General features: G+C 45.7%; 1 protein-coding gene across 1 annotated transcript; it reads right to left on the minus strand.

The window, feature by feature from the left end:
• Positions 1–1,613: 1,613 nt before the first annotated feature.
• Positions 1,614–24,962, minus strand: LOC115125987 (amyloid-beta A4 precursor protein-binding family A member 2-like). The gene is made up of 11 exons (XM_065022116.1): positions 23,602–24,962; positions 23,073–23,517; positions 21,730–21,865; positions 20,740–20,885; positions 13,723–13,809; positions 8,394–8,579; positions 5,732–5,911; positions 5,022–5,234; positions 3,773–3,892; positions 3,505–3,645; positions 1,614–2,535 (listed from the first exon to the last, which is right to left on the minus strand). The coding sequence occupies exons 1-11, from the start codon at positions 24,960–24,962 to the stop codon at positions 2,464–2,466; spliced, it is 3,087 nt and encodes a 1,028-aa protein (XP_064878188.1). The 3' UTR covers positions 1,614–2,463.

Below are 24,962 nucleotides of genomic sequence, written 5' to 3' on the forward strand. Positions count from 1 at the left end.
TAACTGGAAGGTTGCAAGTTCAAACTCCCGAGCTGACAAGGTACAAATCTGTCTTTCTGCCCCTGAACAGGCAGTTAACCCACTGTTCCTAGGCCGTCATTGAAAATAAGAATTTGTTCTTAACTGACTTGACTGGTTGAATAAAGGTAAAAAATTAAAATACTGCTCAGGAAGGAGATGTGTTCTGTCTCCTAGAGGTGAACAAATTTTGGTGCGAAAAGTGCAAATCAATCCCAGAACAGCAGCAAAGGACCTTGTGAAGATGCTGGAGGAAACAGGTACAAAAGTATTTATGTCCACAGTAAAACGAGTCCTATATCGACATAACCTGAAAGGCTTCTCAGCAAGGAAGAAGACACTGCTCCCAAACCACCATAAAAAAGCCAGACTATGGTTTGCAACTGCAAATGGGGACAAATATTGTACTTATTGGAGAAATGTCCTCTGGTCTGATGAAAAAAATAGAACTGTTTGGCCATAATGACCATCGTTATGTTTGGAGGATGAAGGGGAATGCTTTCAAGCTGAAGAACACCATCCCAACCGTGAAGCACGGGGGTGGCAGCATCATGTTGTGGGGGTGTTTTGCTGCAGGAGGTACTGGTGCACTTCACAAAATAGATGGCATCATGAGGCAAGAAAATTATGTGGGTATATTGAAGCAACATTTCAAGACATCAGTCAGGAAGTTAAAGCTTGGTCGCAAATTAATCTTCCAAATGGACAAAGACCCCAAGCATACTTCCAAAGGACAACAAAATCAAGGTATTGGAGTGGCCATCACAAAGCCCTGACCTCAATCCCATAGACATTTTTGAGGCAGAACTGAAAAAGCGTTTGCGAGCAAGGAGGCCTGCAAACCTGATTCAGTTACACCAGCTCTGTCAGGAGGAATGGGACAAAATTCACCCAACTTATTGTGGAGAACTTGTGGAAGGCTACCCAAAACTTTTGACCCAAGTTAAACAATTTAAAGGCAAATACTAAATACTACCAAATACTAATTGAGTGTATGTACATTTCTGATCGACTGGGAATGTGATGAATGAAATAAAAGCTGAAATAAATCATTCTCTATTCTGACATTTCACATTCTTAAAGTAAAGTGGTGATCCTAAATGACCTAAGGTAGGGCATTTTTACTGGGATTAAATGTCAGGAATTGTGAAAAACTGAGTTGAAATGTATTTGGCTGAGGTTTATCTAAACTTCCTACTTCAACTGTAGAATCCATCCCAAATGGCACCCTATTCCCTATGTAGTGCACTACTTTAGACCAGAGTCCTATAGAACCCTATTCCCTATATAGAGCACTACTTTAGACCAGAGCCCTATAGAACCCTATTCCCTATATAGTGCACTACTTTAGACCAGAGTCCTATAGAACCCTATTCCCTACATAGTGCACTACTTTAGACCAGAGCCCTATAGAACCCTATTCCCTATATAGCGCACTACTTTAGATCAGAGCCCTATAGAACCCTATTCCCTATATAGTGCACTACTTTAGACCAGAGCCATATGGGTTTTGGTCAACAGTAGAGTACTATATAGGGAATACCCCCTAGCCTGGTTCCAGATCTGTTTGTGCTGTCTCCAACGACAGACCAGGCTACAATACCCCTGCTATTAAAGAATAGCCTTGTCCTATGATGTATTGGTTAAGATGTTATACCCGTGGTATACTGTCTGATATACCATGGCTGTCAGAGACAATCCGCATTCAGGTCTCAAACCACCCAGTTTATAATGAACAATAATGACAGACCGAGTTACAGTTTCAGCAGTCCTCCTGTAAAACAAACTATTTACAGGACAACTACAGCTCATAATCTTAGAAAAGAAAAAGAAAAGAAAAAGAAGGAATACATTGAAAATAAAATGTGTTGTGTTTGTAATCTCTCGCCATAAGAAAACATTAAAGACCTTGCATGGTACAGTACACACACACACACACACACACACACACACACACACACACACACACACACACACACACACACACACACACACACACACACACACACACACACACACAGCTTATGTTATGTACATTTCAACCCATTATGACTGTGTAGCTCTTCAATGAATTTGAAAGAAGCCTTAAATTGAGAATGGGGTAATCCCTGTCAGTCGAGTAACAGGAAAATAACGTGATAGAAAAATACACCTTCCTAATGTATCACCCTGGCACCAGTGGAGGCTGGTGGCACTGTAAATCGGAGGACAGGCTCATTTTAATGGCTCCACTGACTGTCGACCACCCCGTCTGTTCAACTTCTCCCAGACATGCAGAAGCAGTGAGCGAGTACACAGAAAGAGATGCAGATAAGGTGTGCGTAATAAATTGCACCCTATTCCCTACATTGTGCACTACTTTTGACCGGAACCTTATGGATCCTGGTCTAAAGTAGTGCACTACATAGGGAATATGGTGCAATTTAGAACTCTGCCGTGGAGAGTCTAAATGTAGACGGGAATCTCCTGCCCTGTTAACAGTCTGAACATCACTGCAGGCATGGTCTTCATGTTGATCTGACAGAGAGGAGGAGGAGAGGGGGAGAGGAGGAAGAGGAGCAGAACAGGGAGGAGAGGAGGTTGAGGAGGAGGAGGAGAAAAGGGAGAAGGATGAGAGGTAGGAGAGGAAGAGGAGGACAGTTAGGAGAGGAAGAAGATGGGGGAGGAGGAGGAGGAGGAGAGAAGGGGGAGGATGAGAAGAGAAGGAAAAGAGGGAGGAGAGAAGGAGAGAAGGAGGAGAGAGAAGAGAAGAGAAGGAGAGGAGAGGAGGAAACACAGGAGAGGTAGGAAAGGAGGAGGAGGAGGAGGAGGAGGAGAGGTAGGAGGAGGAGGAGAAGTAGGAGGAGGGAGAGAGGAGGAGGATGAGGAGGGAGGGGGAGAGGAGGAGGATGAGGAGGAGAGGTAGGGGAGGGGAGGACATAGAGGAGAGGGAGAGGAGAAGGAGGAGGAGAGGGAGGACAGGAGGAGGAGGAGAAGTAGGAGGATGGAGGAGGAGGATGAGGAGGAGGGGGAGAGGTAGGGGAGGAGAGGAGGAGGAGGAGAGGGAGGACAGGAGGAGGAGGAGGAGGAGAAGTAGAAGGAGGGGGAGAGGAGGTGGATGAGGAGGAGAGGTAGGGGAGGAGAGGAGGAAGAGGAGAGGGAGGACAGGAGGAGGAGGAGGAGAGGGAGGGAGGAGGAGAAGGAGGAGGAGGGGGAGAGGAGGAGGATGAGGAGGAGGGGGAGAGGATGAGGAGGAGAAGAGAAGAGGACATATCAGTGCTAATTGTGAAGACACACTTGTATTTGTATAAAATCAAATCAAATGTATTTATAAAGCCCTTCGTACATCAGCTGATATCTCAAAGTGCTGTGCAGAAACCCAGCCTAAAACCCCAAACAGCAAGCAATGCAGGTGTAGAAGCACCTTCTGATTCGTCTGTTTCGGGCTCTGATAGGATATAAATTGAACGTATATAAAGTTGTCTGTCATTGGAATCTGATGCTCACCTCTCCCACTGACACAGACAGGGTCTGGACTATCTTCTCATGCGGCATGGCAACCACGCTCTGCCCATTGATCTCAATGATCCTGTGGCCGACTCGCACCCCTCCTCGCTCCGCGATACCTCCACGCATCAGACTGCAGATCTGAGGAGAGAGAAAGAAAACAAATCTCTGAATCCAAATGGCTGTTATCAGGATCATTTTGAGAGAGGTTAAACATGGTTATGACAAGACTTATAACGCATTATAACGGTATCATAATCCTACTCACGATGCCGTTCTGAACACTGAAGCCCAGCTGGAACTTGAGGTCGGGTCTCTTGATGAGGACGGTGGTGACAGGAGGACAACTCACGATGCTCAGCTTCACCTGCACCTGGCTCTTCAGACCCTGGCAGAACGACCGGACATGAAAAATGACACCTGTCTCCACACTAGAATGGCTTCCTAGAATGGCTGTGTCTCAATCTCCACACTAGAATGTCTGTGTCTCAATCTCCACACTAGAATGGCTTCCTAGAATGGCTGTGTCTCAATCTCCACACTAGAATGTCTGTGTCTCAATCTCCACACTAGAATGGCTTCCTAGAATGTCTGTGTCTCAATCTCCACACTAGAATGGCTGTGTCTCAATCCCAACACTAGAATGGCTGTCTCAATCTCCACACTAGAACGGCTTCCTAGAATGGCTGTGTCTCAATCTCCACACTAGACTAGCTTCCTAGAATGGCTGTGTCTCAATCTCCACACTAGAATGTCTGTGTCTCAATCTCCACACTAGAATGGCTTCCTAGAATGGCTGTGTCTCAATCTCCACACTAGAATGGCTGTGTCTCAATCCCAACACTAGAATGGCTGTCTCAATCTCCACACTAGAATGGCTTCCTAGAATGGCTGTGTCTCAATCTCCACACTAGAATGGCTGTGTCTCAATCTCCACACTAGAATGGCTTCCTAGAATGGCTGTGTCTCAATCTCCACACTAGAATGGCTTCCTAGAATGGCTGTGTCTCAATCTCCACACTAGAATGACTTCCTAGAATGGCTGTGTCTCAATCCCAACACTAGAACGGCTTCCTAGAATGGCTGTGTCTCAATCCCAACACTAGAACGGCTTCCTAGAATGGCTGTGTCTCAATCTCAACACTAGAATGGCTTCCTAGAATGGCTGTGTCTCAATCTCAACACTATAATGGCTGTGTCTCAATCTCAACACTAGAATGGCTTCCTAGAATGGCTGTGTCTCAATCTCAACACTAGAATGGCTGTGTCTCAATCTCAACACACTAGAATGGCTGTGTCTCAATCTCCACACTAGAATGGCTGTCTCAATCTCCACACTAGAATGGCTGTGTCTCAATCCCAACACTAGAATGGCTGTGTCTCAATCTCCACACTAGAACGGCTTCCTAGAATGTCTGTGTCTCAATCTCCACACTAGAATGGCTCCCTTTCCTCTACTCCCCATCTCCTGTCCTTCATGACTGATAAAAGAGCAGAGTCGACTGTATGCTCCAGACCTTGATGATGCCTTGGCAGGTAGCTAACGGCAGGCCCACCAGGCTGGTGTTGTTAATGGACATGATCTGGTCCCCGACGCTGAGTTTCCCAGAGCGGGCAGCCGGGCCGCTGTTCAACATGTTAGCTAGGATAACTGTTGGCAGGATGGAACCCCAGCCAGACTCCACTATCACCACACCTAGGCTCTCTCCCTTCTGCTTCTCCAACTCCAGCTGGGAGACACACAAACACACACAGAGACAGATATTTATATATATCTTTAAGTGGAAGTGATTAGTATATCTTATAAACTGGATTTTAGTTGGTAATAAAAATATGAAAAATATGAAAAATAATAATAACACAAAGTATATAACAAATATATATGTAGAATTTCAGTAGTGGTCTCACTGTAGCAAGAGCACTACTTACTTGTACTATTCAGTACAGTTCATTAGCTTTCCGAATGGCTAAAATTGATCCTGAACTTTGGTCAACATCTTTGCGCTGTCTAGCTACTGCATGAGCCAAGAGTCTCAATATCTACTCTACTGTAATCTGCTATCTATACTGTGTTGACGGAGTGTATCTAGAGTCATGAATCACGGTCAACAATCACTACAGTATGCCGTCACACCTCTTTACACTTGTCTATCAGTATTTCATGCACACATATAGGCGCGGATGCAAGCGCACGCACGTACGCACACACGTACACACACACACACACCTCTTTACAGTTGTCAGAGTTTGAGAAATGGACCAGGTCGTCATTGTACATTTCCTGGGAGTTGATGATGTCACTGTATTGTTTCTGACTCAGGTCCTTAGGGTTGATCCCGTTGGCACGGAGGAACTCCCTGTAGGCAACGCTGAACGCCTGGCCGATGGACTGGGCAATGAGCTGGGCCTGGGGAGGAGAGGGAGAGGGAGGGGAAAGGGGAGAGGAGAGAGAGGGAGAGGGGGGAGAGGGGGAGGGGAGGAGAGAGGGGTGAGGGGAGAGGGGAGGGAGGGCAGTAGAGGGAGAGGGCGAGGGAGAGGGAGAGGGGAGAGGAGAGAGAGCGAGAGGGAGGGGGGAGAGGGGGAGGGGAGGGGAGAGGGGGAGGGGAGGAGAGAGAGGGTGAGGGGAGAGGGGAGGGGAGGGGAGGGAGGGAGGGGAGGGGGAGGGGAAGAGAAAGAGGGAGAGGGAGAGGGGGAGAGAGAGGGAGAGGGGAGGGAAGAGGGGGAGGGGAGGGGAGAGGGGAGAGGGAGAAACTATTCAACGGAAGTGACAGGCTATTCAAGTTGACACCAATACAGAAGTGGGAGAGAGCACGGGTTAAGGACCAACTGAAATGATGAATGAAGATACACTATATATACAAAAGTATGTGGACACTTTTCCAATTAGTGGATTTTGCTATTTCAGCCACTCCCGTTGCTGACAGGTGTATAAAATCGAGCACGCATCCATGCAATCTCCATAGACAAACATTGGCAATAAAATGGCTTTACAGAAGAGCTCAGTGACTTTCTACATGGCGTCGTCATAGGATGCCACCTTTCCAAGAAGTCAGTTCATCACTATCCCTGCCAGAGCTGCCCCCGTTAACTGTAAGTGCTGTTATTGTGAAGCGGAATCATCTAGGAGCAACAACGGCTCAGCCGTGAAGTGGTAGGCCACACAAGCTCACAGAACGGGACCGCCGAGTGCTGAAGAACGTAGCATGCAAAAAAACGTCTGTCCTCGGTTGCAACACACAACGAGTTCCAAACTGCCTCTGGAAGCAACTGCGGCACAATAACTATTTGTTAGGAGCTTCATGAAATGGGTTTCCTTGGCAACCAAACACAAGCCTAAGATCACCATGCGCAATGCCAATGCATTGGCTGGAGTGGTGTAAAGCTGGCCGCCATTGGACATGGGAGGAGTGAATCACACTTCACCATCTGGCAGTCTGACGGACTTATCGGGGTTTGGAGGATGCCAGGAGAACACTACCTGCCCCAATGCATTGGCTGGAGTGGTGTAAAGCTGGCCACCATTGGACATGGGAGCAGTGGAAACGCGTTCTCTGGAGTGAATCACACTTCACCATCTGGCAGTCCGACGGACTTATCGGGGTTTGGAGGATGCCAGGAGAACACTACCTGCCCCAATGCATTGTGCCAACTGTAATGTTTGGTGGAGGAGGAATAATGGTCTGGGGCTGTTTTTCATGGTTCGGGCCCTTTAGTTCCAGTGAAGGGAAATCTAAACGCTCTAGACAATTCTGTGCTTCTAACTTTGTGGAAACAGTTTGGGGAAGGCCCTTTCCTGTTTCAGCATGACAATGCCCCCATGCACAAAGCAAGGTCCATACAGAAATGGTTTGTTGAGATCAGTGTGCAAGACCTTGACTGGCCTGTAGAAGGCCCTGACCTCAACCTCATCGAATACCTTTGGGATGAATTGAAACGCCAACTGCCAGCCAGGCCTAAGCGCCCAACATCAGTGCCCGACCTCACTAATGCTCTTGTGGCTGAATGGAAGCAAGTCCCTGCAGCAATATTCCAACATCTAGTGGAAAGCCTTCCTAGAAGAGTGGAGGCTATTGTAGCAGCAATGTTCCAAAATCTAGTGGAAAGCCTTCCCAGAAGAGTGGAAGCTGTTATAGCAGCAATGTTCCAACATCTAGTGGAAAGACTTCCCAGAAGAGTGGAGGCTGTTATAGCAGCAATGTTCCAACATCTAGTGGAAATACTTCCCAGAAGAGTAGAGGCTGTTATAGCAGCAATGTACCAACATCTAGTGGAAAGCCTTCCCAGAAGAGTGGAGGCTGTTATAGCAGCAATGTTCCAACATCTAGTGGAAAGCCTTCCCAGAAGAGTGGAGGCTGTTATAGCAGCAATGTTCCAACATCTAGTGGAAAGCCTTCCCAGAAGAGTGGAGGCTGTTATAGCAGCAATGTTCCAACATCTAGTGGAAATACTTCCCAGAAGAGTGGAGGCTGTTATAGCAGCTAAGGGGGGACCAACTCCATATTAATGCCTGTGATTTCAGAATGAGATGTTCGACGAGCAGGTGTCCACATACTTTTGGTAATGTAGTGTAGATACTGGTGTTATAGGAAAGCCTAAATTAGAGATGAGTAAAGCAATAATAATTTTCAAAGCTTTAAAATTATGTTCAGTAGTATTGTACTGTAGACAGTGTATACAAATTGCTTAATCAAAAATGGTGTTTTTTAAATTGAGCTTTAAACCTTCTTCAGCGAACACTGGTAATCAATAATCAATAATCAGAGACCAAAATCCCCAATAAATTAATAATATTCAGCAGTTTACAAAGGGAGAGCATGGGGGGGGGATAGAAAACAGAACAGATCAGAATACCCTAGAATAGAACAAAAACAGAATACAATAGTACTCACATCCTCTGACTCGAAGACATAGCAGATCATTCTGTACCGTCTCGGTCCCTCTGAGGAGGAGAGATCAGCCTCACTACAGTCCTGCGAGGATGTTCCTGCCATAAGGGTACGAGCCATCAGAACCACGATGCTCCCGATGTCTGCGATGTAGGATATGGAACGCAACGCACTGTCCATCAGCGTCTCCTGGGGGGGTAAATAATATGTATGGCTGCTGTGGTAATAACTGTCCATCAGCGTCTCCTGGGGGTAAATAATATATATGGCTGCTGTGGTAATAACTGCCCATCAGCGTCTCCTGGGGGGGTAAATAATATATATGGCTGCTGTGGTAATAACTGTCCATCAGCGTCTCCTGGGGGTAAATAATATATGGCTGCTGTGGTAATAACTGCCCATCAGCGTCTCCTGGGGGTAAATAATATATATGGCTGCTGTGGTAATAACTGTCCATCAAGCGTCTCCTGGGGGGTAAATAATATATGGCTGCTGTGGTAATAACTGTCCATCAGCGTCTCCTGGGGTGAATAATATATATGGCTGCTGTGGTAATAACTGCCCATCAGCGTCTCCTGGGGGTAAATAATATATATGGCTGCTGTGGTAATAACTGTCCATCAGCGTCTCCTGGGGGGTAAATAATATATATGGCTGCTGTGGTAATAACTGCCCATCAGCGTCTCCTGGGGGGGGTAAATAATATATATGGCTGCTGTGGTAATAACTGTCCATCAAGCGTCTCCTGGGGGTAAATAATATATATGGCTGCTGTGGTAATAACTGTCCATCAGCGTCTCCTGGGGGTAAATAATATATATGGCTGCTGTGGTAATAACTGTCCATCAGCGTCTCCTGGGGGTAAATAATATATATGGCTGCTGTGGTAATAACTGTCCATCAGCGTCTCCTGGGGGTAAATAATATATATGGCTGCTGTGGTAATAACTGTCCATCAGCGTCCTGGGGGTGAATAATATATATGGCTGCTGTGGTAATAACTGCCCATCAGCGTCTCCTGGGGGGGGGGTAAATAATATATGGCTGCTGTGGTAATAACTGCCCATCAGCGTCTCCTGGGGGTAAATAATATATATGGCTGCTGTGGTAATAACTGTCCATCAGCGTCTCCTGGGGGTAAATAATATATATGGCTGCTGTGGTAATAACTGTCCATCAGCGTCTCCTGGGGGTAAATAATATATATGGCTGCTGTGGTAATAACTGTCCATCAGCGTCTCCTGGGGGGTAAATAATATATATGGCTGCTGTGGTAATAACTGCCCATCAGCGTCTCCTGGGGGAGGTAAATAATATATGGCTGCTGTGGTAGTAACTGTCCATCAGCGTCTCCTGGGGGGTAAATGTGGTGGCACCGGGATGGTGGCACCGGGATCCTCATCTCTCCCAAGTGGTCATTCTCTCTTCTCCCCTTACCCATCTGTCTATCAGCCTCCTTTGAATTCCATGCTGTCACAGTTACCAGCCCTTTCAAGCTCATCCTTATCATTTATCGCCTCCAGGTTCCCTCGGAGAGTTCATCAATGAGCTTGATGCCTTGATAAGCTCCTTTCCTGAGGACGGCTCACCTCTCACAGTTCTGGGCGACTTTAACCTCCCCACGTCTACCTTTGACTCATTCCTCTCTGCCTCCTTCTTTCCACTCCTCTCCTCTTTGACCTCACCCTCTCACCTTCCCCCCCTACTCACAAGGCAGGCAATACGCTGACCTCATCTTTACTAGATGCTGTTCCTCCACTAACCTCATTGCAACTCCTCCAAGTCTCCGACCACTACCTTGTATCCTTTTCCCTCTCGCTCTCATCCAACACTTCCCACACTGCCCCTACTGGATGGTATCGCGCCGTCCCAACCTTCGCTCTCTCTCCCCCTTCTCTCCTCTTCCATCCTATCATCTCTTCCCTCTGCTCAAACCTTCTGCAACCTATCTCCTGATTCTGCCTCCTCAACCCTCCTCTCCTCCCTTTCTGCATCCTTTGACTCTCTATGTCCCCTATCCTCCAGGCCGGCTCGGTCCTCCCCTCCCGCTCCGTGGCTCGACGACTCATTGCGAGCTCACAGAACAGGGCTCCGGGCAGCCGAGCGGAAATGGAGGAAAACTCGCCTCCCTGCGGACCTGGCATCCTTTCACTCCCTCCTCTCTACATTTTCCTCCTCTGTCTCTGCTGCTAAAGCCACTTTCTACCACTCTAAATTCCAAGCATCTGCCTCTAACCCTAGGAAGCTCTTTGCCACCTTCTCCTCCCTCTTGAATCCTCCTCCCCTCCCCCCTCCTCCTCTCTGCAGATGACTTCGTCAACCATTTTGAAAAGAAGGTCGACGACATCCGATCCTCGTTTGCTAAGTCAAACGACACCGCTGGTTCTGCTCACACTGCCCTACCCTGTGCTCTGACCTCTTTCTCCCCTCTCTCTCCAGATGACATCTCGCGTCTTGTGACGGCCGGCCGCCCCAACAACCTGCCCGCTTGACCCTATCCCCTCCTCTCTTCTCCAGACCATCTCCGGTGACCTTCTCCCTTACCTCACCTCGCTCATCAACTCATCCCTGACCGCTGGCTACGTCCCTCCCGTCTTCAAGAGAGCGAGAGTTGCACCCCTTCTGAAAAAACCTACACTCGATCCCTCCGATGTCAACAACTACAGACCAGTATCCCTTCTTTCTTTTCTCTCCAAAACTCTTGAACGTGCCGTCCTTGGCCAGCTCTCCCGCTATCTCTCTCAGAATGACCTTCTTGATCCAAATCAGTCAGGTTTCAAGAATAGTCATTCAACTGAGACTGCTCTTCTCTGTATCACGGAGGCGCTCCGCACTGCTAAAGCTAACTCTCTCTCCTCTGCTCTCATCCTTCTAGACCTATCGGCTGCCTTCGATACTGTGAACCATCAGATCCTCCTTGGGCATCTCTGGCTTGGATTGCGTCCTACCTGACAGGTCGCTCCTACCAGGTGGCGTGGCGAGAATCCGTCTCCTCACCACGTGCTCTCACCACTGGTGTCCCCCAGGGCTCTGTTCTAGGCCCTCTCCTATTCTCGCTATACACCAAGTCACTTGGCTCTGTCATAACCTCACATGGTCTCTCCTATCATTGCTATGCAGACGACACACAATTAATCTTCTCCTTTCCCCCTTCTGACGACCAGGTGGCGAATCGCATCTCTGCATGTCTGGCAGACATATCAGTGTGGATGACGGATCATCACCTCAAGCTGAACCTCGGCAAGACGGAGCTGCTCTTCCTCCCGGGGAAGGACTGCCCGTTCCATGATCTCGCCATCACGGTTGACAACTCCATTGTGTCCTCGTCCCAGAGCGCTAAGAACCTTGGCGTGATCCTGGACAACACCCTGTCGTTCTCAAATAACATCAAGGCGGTGGCCCGTCCATGCTCTACAACATCCGCAGAGTCCCTGCCTCACACAGGAAGCGGCGCAGGTCCTAATCCAGGCACTTGTCATCTCCCGTCTGGATTACTGCAACTCGCTGTTGGCTGGGCTCCCTGCCTGTGCCATTAAACCCCTACAACTCATCCAGAACGCCGCAGCCCGTCTGGTGTTCAACCTTCCCAAGTTCTCTCACGTCACCCCGCTCCTCCGCTCTCTCCACTGGCTTCCAGTTGAAGCTCGCATCCGCTACAAGACCATGGTGCTTGCCTACGGAGCTGTGAGGGGAACGGCACCTCAGTACCTCCAGGCTCTGATCAGGCCCTACACCCAAACAAGGGCACTGCGTTCATCCACCTCTGGCCTGCTCGCCTCCCTACCACTGAGGAAGTACAGTTCCCGCTCAGCCCAGTCAAAACTGTCCTGCTCTGGCCAATGGTGGAACAAACTCCTCACGACGCCAGGACAGCGGAGTCAATCACCACCTTCCGGAGACACCTGAAACCCCACCTCTTTAAGGAATACCTAGGATAGGATAAAGTAATCCTTCTCACCCCCCCTTAAAAGACCTAGATGCACTATTGTAAAGTGGCTGTTCCACTGGATGTCATAAGGTGAAAGCACCAATTTGTAAGTCGCCTGGATAAGAGCGTCTGCTAAATGACTTAAATGTAATGTAATGTAAATGTAAATAATATATATGGCTGCTGTGGTAATAACTGTCCATCAGCGTCTCCTGGGGGTGAATAATATATATGGCTGCTGTGGTAATAACTGTCCATCAGCGTCTCCTGGGGGGTAAATAATATATATGGCTGCTGTGGTAATAACTGTCCATCAAGCGTCTCCTGGGGGGGTAAATAATATATATGGCTGCTGTGGTAATAACTGTCCATCAGCGTCTCCTGGGGGTAAATAATATATATGGCTGCTGGGGTAATAACTGCCCATCAGCGTCTCCTGGGGTAAATAATATATATGGCTGCTGTGGTAATAACTGTCCATCAGCGTCTCCTGGGGGTAAATAATATATATGGCTGCTGTGGTAATAACTGTCCATCAGCGTCTCCTGGGGGTAAATAATATATATGGCTGCTGGGGTAATAACTGCCCATCAGCGTCTCCTGGGGGGTAAATAATATATATGGCTGCTGTGGTAATAACTGTCCATCAGCGTCTCCTGGGGGTAAATAATATATATGGCTGCTGTGGTAATAACTGTCCATCAGCGTCTCCTGGGGGGGTAAATAATATATATGGCTGCTGTGGTAATAACTGTCCATCAGCGTCTCCTGGGGGGTAAATAATATATGGCTGCTGTGGTAATAACTGTCCATCAGCGTCTCCTGGGGGGGGGTAAATAATATATATGGCTGCTGTGGTAATAACTGTCCATCAGCGTCTCCTGGGGGTGAATAATATATATGACTGCTGGGGTAATAACTGCCCATCAGCGTCTCCTGGGGGGGTAAATAATATATATGGCTGCTGGGGTAATAACTGTCCATCAGCATCTCCTGGGGGGGTGAATAATATATATGGCTGCTGTGGTAATAACTCTGTGAGGAGTGGACGGTCCTCAATAACATGGCCCCTAAAGATACAGCAGCGCGCCAGAGGAATTTTATGAAACAGAATCAAATGAAGCTTTGGGCAGGTTTCCTGGACACGGATTCAATCCGATGCGCATTAGATCCACATTATAGGGCGCTTGAACATCTAAAGTTAATTTCTGATTGAGCCCAACATTTACGGTTGACTGTGTATGTGATTTTCGCCGTCGGGTGAATATTGCCTTTAAAAGATGCATTGTCTACATGTGTGTGAATGGATAGTCCCAGACTTGGCGTTACAGAGAAGAAATACACCCTGTTTTATTTTATTAACTCAGAGATAAGAAGTTAAATCATTCTCTCACAGTCACACACCTGTGAGTCGGCATTCAGCACTTTGACAGCCTTGGTGGAGATGAAAAGGTCCACTTCTGTCACCGTCTGAGAGTCTCCATCTTGGCTCTGTGGTCAAATCACCATGGTCAAAAAGGAACGAGAGATCGCCATCGTGTGGTTAGAAAGGGCACTCACAAGGTACATTTCCTTACTATTAGGAATAACATTGATGAACAGACCAACTGACATCCATAGATCAAGACATCAGATGCGTAAAAAAAACACCAAAAAACAATATCATCTTGAACATTGAATGGATAACAAACATTAGCCTGGTCAACTAGTCAGACAGCACAATGCTAATATAACAACATTAGCCTGGTCAACTAGTCAGACAGCACAATGCTAATATAACAACATTAGCCTGGTCAACTAGTCAGACAGCACAATGCTAATATAACAACATTAGCCTGGTCAACTAGTCAGACAGCACAATGCTAATATAACAACATTAGCCTGGTCAACTAGTCAGACAGCACAATGCTAATATAACAACATTAGCCTGGTCAACTAGTCAGACAGCACAATGCTAATATAACAACATTAGCCTGGTCAGTTAGTCAGAAAGCACAATGCTAATATAACAACATTAGCCTGGTCAACTAGTCAGACAGCACAATGCTAATATAACAACATTAGCCTGGTCAACTAGTCAGACAGCACAATGCTAATATAACAACATTAGCCTGGTCAACTAGTCAGACAGCACAATGCTAATATAACAACATTAACCTGGTCAACTAGTCAGACAGCACAATGCTAATATAACAACATTAGCCTGGTCAACTAGTCAGACAGCACAATGCTAATATAACAACATTAGCCTGGTCAACTAGTCAGACAGCACAATGCTAATATAACAACATTAGCCTGGTCAGTTAGTCAGACAGCACAATGCTAATATAACAACATTAGCCTGGTCAACTAGTCAGACAGCACAATGCTAATATAACAACATTAGCCTGGTCAACTAGTCAGACAGCACAATGCTAATATAACAACATTAGCCTGGTCAACTAGTCAGACAGCACAATGCTAATATAACAACATTAGCCTGGTCAACTAGTCAGACAGCACAATGCTAATATAACAACATTAACCTGGTCAACTAGTCAGACAGCACAATGCTAATATAACAACATTAGCCTGGTCAACTAGTCAGACAGCACAATGCTAATATAACAACATTAGCCTGGTCAACTAGTCAGACAGCACAATGCTAATATAACAACATTAACCTGGTCAACTAGTCAGACAGCACAATGCTAATATAACAACATTAGCCTGGTCAACTAGTCAGACAGCACAATGCTAATATAACAACATTAGCCTGGTCAACTAGTCAGACAGCACAATGCTAATATAACAACATTAGCCTGGTCAACTAGTCAGACAGCACAATGCTAATATAACAACATTAGCCTGGTCAACTAGTCAGACAGCACAATGCTAATATAACAACATTAGCCTGGTCAACTAGTCAGACAGCACAATGCTAATATAACAACATTAGCCTGGTCAACTAGTCAGACAGCACAATGCTAATATAACAACATTAGCCTGGTCAACTAGTCAGACAGCACAATGCTAATATAACAACATTAGCCTGGTCAACTAGTCAGACAGCACAATGCTAATATAACAACATTAGCCTGGTCAACTAGTCAGACAGCACAATGCTAATATAACAACATTAGCCTGGTCAACTAGTCAGACAGCACAATGCTAATATAACAACATTAACCTGGTCAACTAGTCAGACAGCACAATGCTAATATAACAACATTAGCCTGGTCAACTAGTCAGACAGCACAATGCTAATATAACAACATTAGCCTGGTCAACTAGTCAGACAGCACAATGCTAATATAACAACATTAGCCTGGTCAACTAGTCAGACAGCACAATGCTAATATAACAACATTAACCTGGTCAACTAGTCAGACAGCACAATGCTAATATAACAACATTAGCCTGGTCAACTAGTCAGACAGCACAATGCTAATATAACAACATTAGCCTGGTCACTAGTCAGACAGCACAATGCTAATATAACAACATTAACCTGGTCAACTAGTCAGACAGCACAATGCTAATATAACAACATTAGCCTGGTCACTAGTCAGACAGCACAATGCTAATATAACAACATTAGCCTGGTCAACTAGTCAGACAGCACAATGCTAATATAACAACATTAGCCTGGTCAACTAGTCAGACAGAACAATGCTAATATAACAACATTAGCCTGGTCACTAGTCAGACAGCACAATGCTAATATAACAACATTAGCCTGGTCAACTAGTCAGACAGCACAATGCTAATATAACAACATTAGCCTGGTCAACTAGTCAGACAGCACAATGCTAATATAACAACATTAGCCTGGTCAACTAGTCAGACAGCACAATGCTAATATAACAACATTAGCCTGGTCAACTAGTCAGACAGCACAATGCTAATATAACAACATTAGCCTGGTCAACTAGTCAGACAGCACAATGCTAATATAACAACATTAGCCTGGTCAACTAGTCAGACAGCACAATGCTAATATAACAACATTAGCCTGGTCAACTAGTCAGACAGCACAATGCTAATATAACAACATTAGCCTGGTCAACTAGTCAGACAGCACAATGCTAATATAACAACATTAGCCTGGTCAACTAGTCAGACAGCACAATGCTAATATAACAACATTAGCCTGGTCAACTAGTCAGACAGCACAATGCTAATATAACAACATTAGCCTGGTCAACTAGTCAGACAGCACAATGCTAATATAACAACATTAGCCTGGTCAACTAGTCAGACAGCACAATGCTAATATAACAACATTAGCCTGGTCAACTAGTCAGACAGCACAATGCTAATATAACAACATTAGCCTGGTCAACTAGTCAGGCAGCACAATAATAATATAACAACATTAGCCTGGTCAACTAGTCAGACAGCACAATGCTAATATAACAACATTAGCCTGGTCAACTAGTCAGACAGCACAATACTAATATAACAACATTAGCCTGGTCACTAGTCAGACAGCACAATGCTAATATAACAACATTAGCCTGGTCAACTAGTCAGACAGCACAATGCTAATATAACAACATTAGCCTGGTCAACTAGTCAGAAAGCACAATGCTAATATAACAACATTAGCCTGGTCAGTTAGTCAGACAGCACAATGCTAATATAACAACATTAGCCTGGTCAGTTAGTCAGACAGCACAATGCTAATATAACAACATTAGCCTGGTCAACTAGTCAGACAGCACAATGCTAATATAACAACATTAGCCTGGTCAACTAGTCAGACAGCACAATACTAATATAACAACATTAGCCTGGTCAACTAGTCAGACAGCACAATGCTAATATAACAACATTAGCCTGGTCAACTAGTCAGACAGCACAATACTAATATAACAACATTAGCCTGGTCAACTAGTCAGACAGCACAATACTAATATAACAACATTAGCCTGGTCAACTAGTCAGACAGCACAATACTAATATAACAACATTAGCCTGGTCAACTAGTCAGACAGCACAATACTAATATAACAACATTAGCCTGGTCAGTTAGCCAGACAGCACAATGCTAATATAACAACATTAGCCTGGTCAACTAGTCAGACAGCACAATGCTAATATAACAACATTAGCCTGGTCAGTTAGTCAGACAACACAATACTAATATAACAACATTAGCCTGGTCAGTTAGTCAGACAGCACAATACTAATATAACAACATTAGCCTGGTCAACTAGTCAGACAGCACAATACTAATATAACAACATTAGCCTGGTCAGTTAGTCAGAAAGCACAATGCTAATATAACAACATTAGCCTGGTCAGTTAGTCAAACAGCACAATACTAATATAACAACATTAGCCTGGTCAGTTAGTCAGACAGCACAATGCTAATATAACAACATTAGCCTGGTCAGTTAGTCAGACAACACAATGCTAATATAACAACATTAGCCTGGTCAACTAGTCAGACAGCACAATGCTAATATAACAACATTAACCTGGTCAACTAGCCAGACAGCACAATGCTAATATAACAACATTAGCCTGGTCAACTAGTCAGACAGCACAATGCTAATATAACAACATTAGCCTGGTCAACTAGTCAGACAGCACAATGCTAATATAACAACATTAGCCTGGTCAACTAGTCAGACAGCACAATGCTAATATAACAACATTAGCCTGGTCAACTAGTCAGACAGCACAATGCTAATATAACAACATTAACCTGGTCAACTAGTCAGACAGCACAATACTAATATAACAACATTAGCCTGGTCAACTAGTCAGACAGCACAATGCTAATATAACAACATTAGCCTGGTCAACTAGTCAGACAGCACAATGCTAATATAACAACATTAGCCTGGTCAACTAGTCAGACAGCACAATACTAATATAACAACATTAGCCTGGTCAGTTAGTCAGACAGCACAATGCTAATATAACAACATTAGCCTGGTCAGTTAGTCAGACAGCACAATACTAATATAACAACATTAGCCTGGTCAACTAGTCAGACAGCACAATACTAATATAACAACATTAGCCTGGTCAACTTAGCCAGACAGCACAATACTAATATAACAACATTAGCCTGGTCAACTAGTCAGACAGCACAATGCTAATATAACAACATTAGCCTGGTCAACTAGTCAGACAACACAATACTAATATAACAACATTAGCCTGGTCAACTAGTCAGACAGCACAATGCTAATATAACAACATTAGCCTGGTCAGTTAGTCAGACAGCACAATACTAATATAACAACATTAGCCTGGTCAACTAGTCAGACAGCACAATAATAATATAACAACATTAGCCTGGTCAGTTAGTCAGACAGCACAATGCTAATATAACAACATTAGCCTGGTCAACTAGTCAAACAGCACAATACTAATATAACAACATTAGCCTGGTCAACTAGTCAGACAGCACAATGCTAATATAACAACATTAGCCTGGTCAACTAGTCAGACAGCACAATGCTAATATAACAACATTAGCCTGGTCAACTAGTCAGACAGCACAATGCAAATATAACAACATTAGCCTGGTCAACTTAGTCAGACAGCACAATGCTAATATAACAACATTAGCCTGGTCAACTAGTCAGACAGCACAATGCTAATATAACAACATTAGCCTGGTCAACTAGTCAGACAGCACAATGCTAATATAACAACATTAACCTGGTCAACTAGTCAGACAGCACAATACTAATATAACAACATTAGCCTGGTCAACTAGTCAGACAGCACAATGCTAATATAACAACATTAGCCTGGTCAACTAGTCAGACAGCACAATGCTAATATAACAACATTAGCCTGGTCAACTAGTCAGACAGCACAATACTAATATAACAACATTAGCCTGGTCAGTTAGTCAGACAGCACAATGCTAATATAACAACATTAGCCTGGTCAGTTAGTCAGACAGCACAATACTAATATAACAACATTAGCCTGGTCAACTAGTCAGACAGCACAATACTAATATAACAACATTAGCCTGGTCAGTTAGCCAGACAGCACAATACTAATATAACAACATTAGCCTGGTCAACTAGTCAGACAGCACAATGCTAATATAACAACATTAGCCTGGTCAGTTAGTCAGACAACACAATACTAATATAACAACATTAGCCTGGTCAGTTAGTCAGACAGCACAAAGCTAATATAACAACATTAGCCTGGTCAGTTAGTCAGACAGCACAATACTAATATAACAACATTAGCCTGGTCAACTAGTCAGACAGCACAATACTAATATAACAACATTAGCCTGGTCAGTTAGTCAGAAAGCACAATGCTAATATAACAACATTAGCCTGGTCAGTTAGTCAAACAGCACAATACTAATATAACAACATTAGCCTGGTCAGTTAGTCAGACAGCACAATGCTAATATAACAACATTAGCCTGGTCAGTTAGTCAGACAGCACAATGCTAATATAACAACATTAGCCTGGTCAACTAGTCAGACAGCACAATGCTAATATAACAACATTAGCCTGGTCAACTAGTCAGACAGCACAATGCTAATATAACAACATTAGCCTGGTCAGTTAGTCAGACAACACAATACTAATATAACAACATTAGCCTGGTCAACTAGTCAGACAGCACAATGCTAATATAACAACATTAGCCTGGTCAACTAGTCAGACAGCACAATGCTAATATAACAACATTAGCCTGGTCAGTTAGTCAGACAGCACAATACTAATATAAGATCAGGGGTGTAATACACACACCACACACACATTATGTTCTCCTGTCCTCGTGGGGAACTGAAATTCATTTCCATTCAAAATCCTATTTTCCCTAACCCTAACCCTAAACCTAACCACTAACCCCTTACCCTATCCCTAATTCTAACCCAAACCCTTACCATAACCCATAACCCTAACCCATAACCCTAACCCATAACCCTAAACCATACCATAACCCTAACCCTAACCCATAACCCTAACCCTAACCCTAACCCATAACCCTAACCCTAACCCTAACCCTAACCCTAACATAACCATAATATAACCCAACATTAACCTGGTCAACTAACTCAGACAACACAACCCTAACCCATAACCCAACCCTAACTCATAACCCTAACCCATAACCCATCACCCTAAACCCTAACCCATAACCCTAACCCATAACCCATAACTCATAACCCATAACCCGTAACTCATAACCCTAAACCCCAAACTTAAAATAGCCTTTGTCCTCTTGGGGACGTGAGAAATGTCCTGTTGAGGGAGAATTGTCCTTGTTTTATTATCCTTGTGGGGAATTGGGGGGAATTTAGGTTGCCACGAGGATAGAAGAACCAACACACACACACACACACACACACACACACACACACACACACACACACACACACACACACACACACACACACACCACACCACACCCACACACACAACCACACACCATACCTTGACCTGGCTGACAGCCTCCTGCGCCTGGGCCATGCGGGTTCCTTTACATGGGTTCTTGTTAGACAGCAGCTGGGTGGAACCCAGGTAGTTAGCAGCAAAGATGATGCCATCAATCAGGTCCTCGGGCTCACACGGACCTGGGACTGGGAAATGAGAAATATGGATTTATTTATAGACAAGAAGCCGTGACTCAGATCCAGACAGATTCACATTCAGATTCAGATTCAGATTCACATTCAGATTCAGATTCACATTCAGATGCAGATTCACATTCAGATTCACATTTAGATTCAGATTCATATTCAGATTCACATTTAGATTCAGATTCATATTCAGATTCAGATCCAGACAGATTCACATTCTAACCCTAACCCATATTCACATTTAGATTCACATTCAGATTTAGATTCAGATTTAGATTCACATTCAGATTCACATTCAGATTTAGATTCACATTCACATTCAGATTTAGATTCACATTCACATTCAGATTCAGATTCACATTTAGATTCACATTCAGATTCACATTCAGATTTAGATTCACATTCACATTCAGATTCAGATTCACATTCACATTCAGATACACATTCACATTCACATTCAGATTCAGATTCACATTTAGATTCACATTCAGATTCACATTCACATTCAGATTTAGATTCACATTCACATTCAGATTCAGATTCACATTCAGATTCACATTCACATTTAGATTCAGATTCACATTCAGATACACATTCAGATTCACATTCAGATTTAGATTCACATTCACATTTAGATTCAGATTCACATTCACATTCAGATACACATTCACATTCAGACCATTTTATTGTCCCATTGCTTCAGCAATTTGTTTGCAGCACTATAAAATCATCAGATATGCACACCACACCAGAGACCAAAAAGAGCCATAAATGGTTATATCATAATCAAACATCCATTACTCAGGTATGGAATCAATGAACTATACAGAGATTTTTTTTTTACCATCCACGAAGCTGGGGAACGAGGCATTGTTCTGTGTTGGTTCAGGCTGAGGTGTGTTGTTACTGTCCTCCTGTAGGGCCCGGGGCTCTGGACAGTGGGGCCTGCCAGGCTGCTGCTCTGAGATGTTGTGGGGCATCTGGAATAGACAGAGGGGAGATCTTACTAACAACTGGAATAGACAGAGGGGAGATCTTACTAACAACTGGAATAGACAGAGGGGAGATCTTACTAACAACTGGAACAGACAGAGGGGAGATCTTACTAACAACTGGAACAGACAGAGGGGAGATCTTACTAACAACTGGAACAGACAGAGGGGAGATCTTACTAACAACTGGAACAGACAGAGGGGAGATCTTACTAACAACTGGAATAGACAGAGGGGAGATCTTACTAACAACTGGAATAGACAGAGGGGAGATCTTACTAACAACTGGAATAGACAGAGGGGAGATCTTACTAACAACTGGAGTAGATAGAGGGGAGATCTTACTAACAACTGGAACAGACAGAGGAGATCTTACTAACAACTGGAACAGACAGAGGGGAGATCTTACTAACAACTGGAACAGACAGAGGGGAGATCTTACTAACAACTGGAACAGACAGAGGGGAGATCTTACTAACAACTGGAACAGACAGAGGGGAGATCTTACTAACAACTGGAACAGACAGGGGAGATCTTACTAACAACTGGAACAGACAGAGGGGAGATCTTACTAACAACTGGAACAGACCGAGGGGAGATCTTACTAACATCTAGAACAGACAGAGGGGAGATCTTACTAACAACTGGAACAGACAGAGGGGAGATCTTACTAACAACTGGAACAGACAGGGGGGAGATCTTACTAACAACTGGAACAGACAGGGGAGATCTTACTAACAACTGGAACAGACCGAGGGGAGATCTTACTAACAACTGGAACAGACAGAGGGGAGATCTGACTAACAACTGGAACAGACCGAGGGGAGATCTGACTAACAACTGGAACAGACAGAGGGGAGATCTTACTAACAACTGGAACAGACAGGGGAGATCTTACTAACAACTGGAACAGACAGAGGGGAGATCTTACTAACAACTGGAACAGACAGATGGGAGATCTTACTAATATCTAGAACAGACAGGGGAGATCTTACTAACAACTGGAATAGACAGAGGAGAGATCTTACTAACAACTGGAACAGATAGAGGGGAGATATTACTAACATCAGACAGGAACACGACTGCAGATGAGATGTAGGTCAAATCTGGTGCAATGTTTGTTGTACATGGTCCCTGTCAAGTAAACTAATAACACAAAACAAACCCTGTGGAGTTGGCAGCATCAGGCAGTTACCTGTTTGTGTGTCTGTGTCCGTGTCTGTCTCTCCTCGGGGTACTCCCTCTGTGGCTCTGTGTTGTGGTGTGAAGCTGGTGGAGCTGGTGATGTTGATAGTTTTACAGCCCTGGGATGTTTGTCCAGGCTGGATGAGGAGTCAGAAGTGGGCCTTGGGCTGGGGCTGGTGGTGCTGTCTCTGCGAGGGTGATAGGTCTGGGTCTGGTGGCTCTCCTGGAGGAGAGGAGACGGAGGCTTGGCGCTCCAACTGGTGGTGGTCTCTCTGCAATGCTGCTCGGTCTGTCGGGTGTTGGGAGTGTGTTCCTGTGTCTGGGCATTGTGGCTGGGAGGTGGGGCAGGCCTAGGGCTGTCAGAGATGGGCCTAGGGCTGTCAGAGATGGGCCTAGGGCTGTCAGAGGTGGGCCTAGGGCTGTCAGAGATGGGCCTAGGGCTGTCAGAGGTGGGCCTAGGGCTGTCAGAGGTGAGCCTAGGGCTGTCAGAGGTGAGCCTAGGGCTGTCAGAGGTGGGCCTAGGGCTGTCAGAGGTGAGCCTAGGGCTGTCAGAGGTGGGCCTAGGGCTGTCAGAGGTGGGCCTAGGGCTGTCAGAGGTGGGCCTAGGGCTGTCAGAGGTGGGTCTAGGACTGTCAGAGATGGGCCTAGGGCTGTCAGAGGTGGGCCTAGGGCTGTCAGAGATGGGCCTAGGGCTGTCAGAGGTGGGCCTAGGGCTGTCAGAGGTGGGCCTAGGGCTGTCAGAGATGGGCCTAGGGCTGTCAGAGATGGGCCTAGTGCTGTCAGAGGTGGGCCTAGGGCTGTCAGAGGTGGGCCTAGGGCTGTCAGAGATGGGCCTAGGGCTGTCAGAGATGGGCCTAGGGCTGTCAGAGGTGGGCCTAGGGCTGTCAGAGGTGGGCCTAGGGCTGTCAGAGATGGGCCTAGGGCTGTCAGAGGTGGGCCTAGGGCTGTCAGAGGTGGGCCTAGCGCTGTGGCTGGGACTGACGGGACTCTCTTTGTGGTGCTGCTTGGTCTGGGCCTGTGTTGGGTGGGTGGGTGCTTGTCTCTTGTTGGTCTGGGCATGTGTCGGGTGGGTGGGTGCTTGTCTCTTATGCATCTGGGCCTGTGTCGGAGGGGCCTGTCTATACTGGGCCTGGATTTGGTGGGCCTGGATGTGCTGCATTTGGGCCGGGGTCTGGGGGGGTTGAGGGTGTGGTGTGTTGGGGATAGATCTGTGTGTAGGCCTGATAGCACTTTCTCTACAGTTCTGTGTCTGCTGGTGTTGTCGGACGTCGCTCTGGGCCTGTAGCTGGTGTTTCTGGACCTGTTTCGGGAGGGAATCGACCTCTGTCAGGTAGGTGTGGGTCTGGTAGGCCTGTTTTGGGAGGGTATGGACCTCTGTCAGGTAGGTGTGGGTCTGGTAGGCTTGTTTCGGGCGGGCCTTGGCCTGCTGAGTGTGGGATTGTGTCTGGTGAGGGTGTGGGGTGCTGGGGCTGGGCCCGGATCTAGGCCTGGGCCTGGGCCTTGGTGGTCTGGGCCTGACGGCAGCCTCTCTGCAGTCCTGTGTCTCTGAGCTGCTGCTGCTACTCATGTATACCTTCATCTCAGACACTATGTGGCCAGTGTATTCCTGCCTGTCAGTCTCCCTCACGACCCTTCCTCCTTCCCTCCCACTCTTTACACCTCCCCTCTCACTCCTTCCTCCCCGTCCTCCTCCCTTCCCCTGCCTCTTCACCTCCTTATGGGCCCTTTGAGGGGCTTCACATGTCCAATCCCTTCCCCCTCCACTTCCCTTATAGGGGGCCCTTTGTGGGGACTGTGAGACACACACTGAGATCTTACTGTCCTCAGGGGTGTTACAGTTCCCTATAGAGAAGACCTCAACTTCCGCTCTATCATTGTCTTCTCTATCTCCCTTTCTCAT

The sequence above is a fragment of the Oncorhynchus nerka genome, linkage group LG9a (assembly GCF_034236695.1).
Source record: "Oncorhynchus nerka isolate Pitt River linkage group LG9a, Oner_Uvic_2.0, whole genome shotgun sequence".
NCBI lineage: Eukaryota > Metazoa > Chordata > Actinopteri > Salmoniformes > Salmonidae > Oncorhynchus > Oncorhynchus nerka.